This window comes from Myotis lucifugus, unplaced genomic scaffold, assembly GCF_000147115.1.
Source record: "Myotis lucifugus unplaced genomic scaffold, Myoluc2.0 scaffold_0, whole genome shotgun sequence".
Lineage (NCBI taxonomy): Eukaryota > Metazoa > Chordata > Mammalia > Chiroptera > Vespertilionidae > Myotis > Myotis lucifugus.
In genome coordinates, this window is record NW_005871048.1 from 857,694 (window position 1) to 863,762 (window position 6,069).

At 45.4% G+C, this 6,069-nt stretch overlaps 1 protein-coding gene across 1 annotated transcript in view; it reads right to left on the bottom strand.

Moving 5' to 3' along the window:
- Positions 1-2,931: 2,931 nt before the first annotated feature.
- Positions 2,932-6,069, bottom strand: part of LOC102433502 (zinc-alpha-2-glycoprotein-like) — a 6,842-nt gene continuing 3,704 nt past the window's right edge. The window contains exons 2-3 of the mRNA XM_023754497.1: positions 4,129-4,452; positions 2,932-3,507 (exon numbers count right to left, since the gene is read on the bottom strand). Of these exons, the coding sequence (XP_023610265.1) occupies positions 3,221-3,507; positions 4,129-4,452 (611 nt within the window). The 3' untranslated portion in view covers positions 2,932-3,220. The remainder of the gene's footprint in view (positions 3,508-4,128; positions 4,453-6,069) is intronic.

Here is a 6,069-nt window from a genome sequence, read left to right on the forward strand (position 1 = left end):
AGCCATTGCGGTTTGCTTCACCCTGATGATTCCCTGAGACCCCACCCCACCCAATTTACAACCCCACCCAAGCTGTGCACTTTTGCATACGAATGGCCTGGCCTTTCTCCGCCTAAAAACCTGTCAAACTGTAGCTGGGTCAGAGAACCCCAGAGCTACCAAAAGAAGACCTAAGGCTCGTCAGCAGCCTGCATTACTTCACAGCTGCTCCTCATCTGGGCACCTCCAAACCCCAAACAAATAGGAGGAATCTGCAGATCTCTCTGTAGCTCCTGCTGGGTAGCCTCAGGCAGTGGCTGACTTTGCACCTCCTTGGAGATCCAAGAGCCAGTCTACCCAGTGGTCAGTGAGACCATCCAGATTACAACTCCTCAGATCCATAAGAGACATACTCAAGGGGCAGACTCAGTGAGTGCCAAAGCCCCACTGAAGCAAGTCCTGCCCCATAAGGGTGTCTCCAGCACAGAAGTTCTCCCACTGTAGACACAACTGGTCCTCATAGCCAACTGACCTGGAGGTCAATTCCTCCCAGTGATACCATCAGCAATCAAGGCTTAACTACAACAAGACTGTGCACACAGCCCACAAAGGGGTGCACCAAGAGTGTCCACCTCAGGTAATTAGGGAGGCTGACCCACTGGGCCCTATAGGACACCTAGAATACAAAGCCACTCTATCAACACAGAGAAGCAGCCAAATGCAGAGACAAAGAAACAGGTCACAAATGAAAGAAATAGAGGAAAGCAAACTACTGGATATAGAGTTCAAAACCACGGTTATAAGGTTACTCAAGAATCTTCTAGAAACCTCCGATAAATCTAGTGAGACCCTCAAGGATATGAAAAAGGACCAATTAGAAATTAAGCATACACTGACTGAAATAAAGAATAATATACAGAGATCCAACAGCAGACTAGAGGATCCCAAAAATCAAGTCAAAGATTTGAAATACGAAGCAAAAAACACCCAACCAGAAAAGCAAAAGGAAAAAAGAATACAAAAATATGAAGATAGTGCAAGGAGCCTCTGGGACAACTTCAAGTGTACCAACATCTGAATTATAGGGGTGCCAGAAGAAGAGAGAGAGCAAGATATTGAAAACCTATTTGAAGAAATAATGACAGAAAACTTCCTCTACCTAGTGAAAGAAATAGACTTACAAGCTCAGCAAGCGCAGAGAACCCCAAACAAAAGAAATCCAAAGAGGACCATACTAAGACACATCATAATTAAAATGTCAAGGGCAAAAGACAAAGAGAGAATATTAAAAGCAGCAAGAGAAAAAGTTAGTTATCTACAAGGGAGTACCCATATGACTCTCAGCTAATTTCTCAACAGAAACCATGCAGGCCAGAAGGGAGTGGCAAGAAATATTCAAAGTGATGAATACCAAGAACCTACAACCAAGATTACTGTACCCAGCAAAGCTATCATTTCGAATTGAAGGTCAGATAAAGAGCTTCACAGATAAGAAAAAGCTAAAGGAGTTCATCACCACCAAACCAGTATTATATGAAATGCTGAAGGGTATTCTTTAAGAAGAGGAAGAAGAAGAAAAAGGTAAAGATAAAAATTATGAACAACAAAGTGACAACAAATACATATCTATCAACAAGTGAATCTAAAAATCAAGTGAAGCCCTAACCGGTTTGGCTCAGTGGATACAGTGTCGGCCTGTGGACTCAGGGGTCTCAGGTTCGATTCCAGTCAAGGGCATGTACCTTGGTTGCAGGCACATCCCCAGTAGGGAGTGTGCAGCTGATCGATGTTTCTTTCTCATCGATGTTTCTAACTCTCTATCCCTCTCCCTTCCTCTCTGTAAAAAATAAATAAAATATATTTAAAAAATAAAAATAAAAATAAAAATAAAGTGAATAAAAAATCCGATGAACAGAATAAGCTGGTGAATAGAATAGAATCAGGGGCATAGAAAGGGAGTGGACTGACAATTCTCAAGGTGAAGGGAGTGTGGGGGGTGCTGGAAAAGACTGAACAAAAATTGTACACCTATGGATGAGGACAGTGCGGGTGTGTGTGTGTAAGGGCAGGGGGTGGGATGGGAACCGGGTGGAGGGGAGCTATGGGGGGAAAAAGAGGAACAATTGTAATAATCTGAACAATAAAGATTTATTAAAGAAAAACAAAAAAACTTCTGCCTGCACTGAGATGTTGAGATTGGCTTTGCAACAAGAATCCCCCATTTTCTCAGGTGTCCAGCACTTGAATAAATCACTTTCCAATTTCAACAGCATCTGTCTCAAGAGTTTGGCTTATGTGGTAGCAGGCAGCTGAATCTGGGTTCTGGTGACATGGCCCTAAAGCCAACATAGTGTAGGAGAGGCAGAGTGGCTGGAGTGGAGGATAGTGTCTCACAGGTGGCAAGTAAGTGTGGGGGAAACTGAAGTACAGAAGAGGTTTCGGATTGAATTAAAGAATTTGCAGTGTTCTATGACCTCATGACCAGAGGGGACATCAGCAGTGGGCACCTGAACAATACTCAAGGTACAAGGTGGTCATACCATGCTACAGTGGAGACCCCAGGTCAAGCTGGCCAGTACAGCTCTGGCTGGTATAGCTCAGTGGTTGAGTGTTGTTCCATGCATTGAAGGGTCACGCGTTGGATTCCTGGTCAAAGGCACCTGCCTGGGTTGCAGGTTCAATCCCTGGCACAGTTGAGGCATGTGGGAGGCAACCAATCATATGTCTCTCTCTCATATTGATGCTTCCCCCTCCCTCTTTCCCTCCCTCCCTCCCTCCCTCCCTTCCACCTTCTCTAAAAGTCAATGGAAAAAATATATCCTCAGGTGAGGATCAACAAAACAAACAAACAAAAAGATGGCCAGAACATATTGTTTCCAGTGGATACCAAGAATTTCAGATGATTCAAATGCTTGGGGGCAGGATGAATAATAATCTCTGCTGACATCTCTACAGATTTTAGCCATACAATAATCAGATTTATTTTTCCTATAGGCTAGTTGTTTAGTGTGATTAGATTCCACAGAATAGATAATGGGTTCAGAGAGGGAATGTGGCAGTGAGTCAGCTCAGTGCTCAGCACTCAGGTCTTGTGTCTCCAAATTCACCACCTCTCCGTCCCCTTCACTGCTTCTTTTGGGCCTCACTGATGGCGATGACAGTCATTCTAGAGCTCATCTCTCATGCCCAGATGACAAGGTGCCTAATGGTCTCTGGACCCCGAGTTGCCTTCAGTTCCCAATTACTGACTCTTATTCCATGTGACAGTAAGGGGCTGGGCCAGGCTGCTGTGCTGCACGTGGCAGGAGTAAGGGCCTCTGTCCGAAGAGGGGATTTTCACCACCACCCAGGACTGGTAAGTGCCATTCTCACTGAGAGGACCCTCTCCCCATGACTCAGTCTCCACTACACTGTCTGCCTGAGTCCAGTACATACTGATTGGTTTTGGGTAGAAGTTGTCAGCCACGCACTTGAAGGTCCTGATGTTTCCTTGGTCCATATGGCTGGTGATTGACACAGAGGGAGGGTCTGTGGAGAGATAGAGCACAGAGTTTGAGGGTCTGAAGGAGACATTTCCCTGTTCACGTCTCTCCCACCCCTGGAGTCAGGGATGAGCAGAGCTCTCCGTTTTCTACCTGCCTCCCCAGGAAACTTCCAGAAGATCAGGGAAGCTGAGGCTTTCCATGAACCTTCCCTGTTGGATAATGGAATGTCTGTGGCTACTTCCTTGCCTCCCAGCACCCCCCTGCCCACGCACTGTGGATTGACTTCTGGTGGCAAGAAATGTGACTTCCCCATGTTTTAATGTTTTTGGTTTCTCTCTCCCCCCGCCCTTCCCCCCAAAACCTTCCAGTGGGCTTTGTGGCTCCTGCCTTCCCCAGTCTGTCTGCTCCTTAATAACTTCTTTCTGATTAATTATTAAACCAAAGTCTCAGCTTGTGTCAATCCTGCTCTCATTTACTCATCTTCATCCTTCCTGGGCAGACATTTTACACACCTGCCTTCTCCCCACAGCCAAGCCAGGAGGCATTTCACAGAGAGAAATGACTACAGGATTTGCCTGAAATGTTCCCCTGAGGTCCCAGCCTGGGGTCACCTTGGTTTTTCTCAGCTCAGTGCGGGGAGGAGGACAGAGGGAGCAGTAGGTACCTTGACGGTCCAGGAAGGGCCTGCTGAATTGCAGGTACCTTTGCAGCTTCCCGGTGCAATCTTCTTCCAGGGCGGCCTTGGCCCGATGCACAGAGCCTTCTGTCTCCCACTTCACCTTGGTTTTCAGAGCTTCTGGTTGCAGGGGGATCCAGGCTGGGATTTCTGTGTCTAACTTGATGTAGTCCCGTCCATCATAGGCAACCGTCCAGAATGCCCCACAGTAGTTGTTATTCTGAACTTTACAGCCATACTTTTCCTCCATGGTGTGATTCCCTGCAGGTAACCCGACCCCCCAGAAATCAGTCAGCCTGGCATCAACTCCGTCTTAGTAAATCACTCCTGCACAGTTTGCAATGAGGAAGGAAGGGTTTTGAAATCTAATGATGCAACCCCTTTATTTTGGCAAATGGGTTATTAGCCAGACATAGAGCAGGCAGAGAGAGGGAAACTTAGTATGCTTTGGTGTTTTAGGCCAATCTGAGATGAGATACGTTCTTCCCAATCAGGGAATTTCAGATTGCTACGGGCTGTGAATAGATCTTCTAGTCCCATGAAGCACCTTTTTGAATGAACACTTAATATACTGTGAGGTCTTAGGCACCTGATACAAGCACAGAAGTTCATTTTCAAGTTAAATAGAAATTATTTGTAGTTAAAAATAGATTGTGCAATCTGTCCTCTTTTCCCGTCTACATGAAGTTTGATGTCTCCAGTTGAGTCCACAGAAGTTGATCAGTTCTTCCCTCTATTCTGGTGTCTGATGTTTTCATTACAGATCTTTAACATGGCCCCCCTTCCCAATTGGAAACTGGCCTTAGGAAAGGGGGGCAGAGTCGCTTTATTTCTATTATAAAAGTAGGTGTTTATCCAATACTGACTAGTGCTATTGGCACTGGCTCTGATCTCAAGCTATCTGGGCTCAAATCCCAGACCCATGTCTACTCTCACCTGACTTGTGTAAATTTCAGCCAATAACCTGTTTTGCTTCAATTTTCTCATTTCTAAGATGGCAATGGAACTATGTTAGAGGGTTATCCTGATCATTGCATGTGTCAATACATGTGCCTAGCACAGCACATAGAAGCTCAATAAATGTCAGGCCTTATTATTTTCTAATACCCTATTTTCATATCATGATTGCTCACATCCACTTTCCATTCCAGCCAATCAAACTCTGTTTTAGTTTCCTTCCCAGGCACCTGTGCCTTACCCACTCCTATTTTTGAGCACAGTTCAGGCTGTTTTCTCACTAGGACTTCCAAACTACATCCTTCAGATTTAGTAACTTTTGCCTTCTTTGGTAGCTTCTTGTTTGTTTGTTTTTTAATACTCAGAAACCTATCTTTTGACACCAGCCCTGTAATAATTTAAAATCACCAGTTCATCAGGCCTGTGGTTGGCTGGCTTGTGGGGTAGGCAGCATGGTTTGGGAGAAAGAAAGCTGGGTTGGGAGATGGGAGAACTAGTCTCGGAGCTCCACCTTGCATGGCTCCTCACACCATAAGACCTGGTGACCCCTCCCACCAGTCTCCTCCTATGGACAGGAGGGTCTTTATGATTTTATGGAACCCTAACAGTTTGTGGTTTTGAATTCAGTCCTTCCTGAGCAGCTAGTATGAGCCATGGTTTGCACTAGGTACTTTCTTCCAATCACTCAGCATCTTCATTGTCTGTCTTAGGTTAGGGGGCTCCTGGGGAAATCAATACAGGCTATGTCCTAGCTTTCACGGAATTTACCTAGATCATTTTCACAAGATATCTTGGAGGCAGGACTCAATGCTCCAGTTTTGGCAGATCCAGACCAGATAATTAAGAACATGTTCACTGTGGAAACAGCTAGTGACTGGCAGAGCTAGAACCTGAACCCTGATCAGAATGACCTCAGGTTATTTCACTCTTCACTTATCATCCCTGGGTGGGAGTGATTCTGATGCCTTTTTA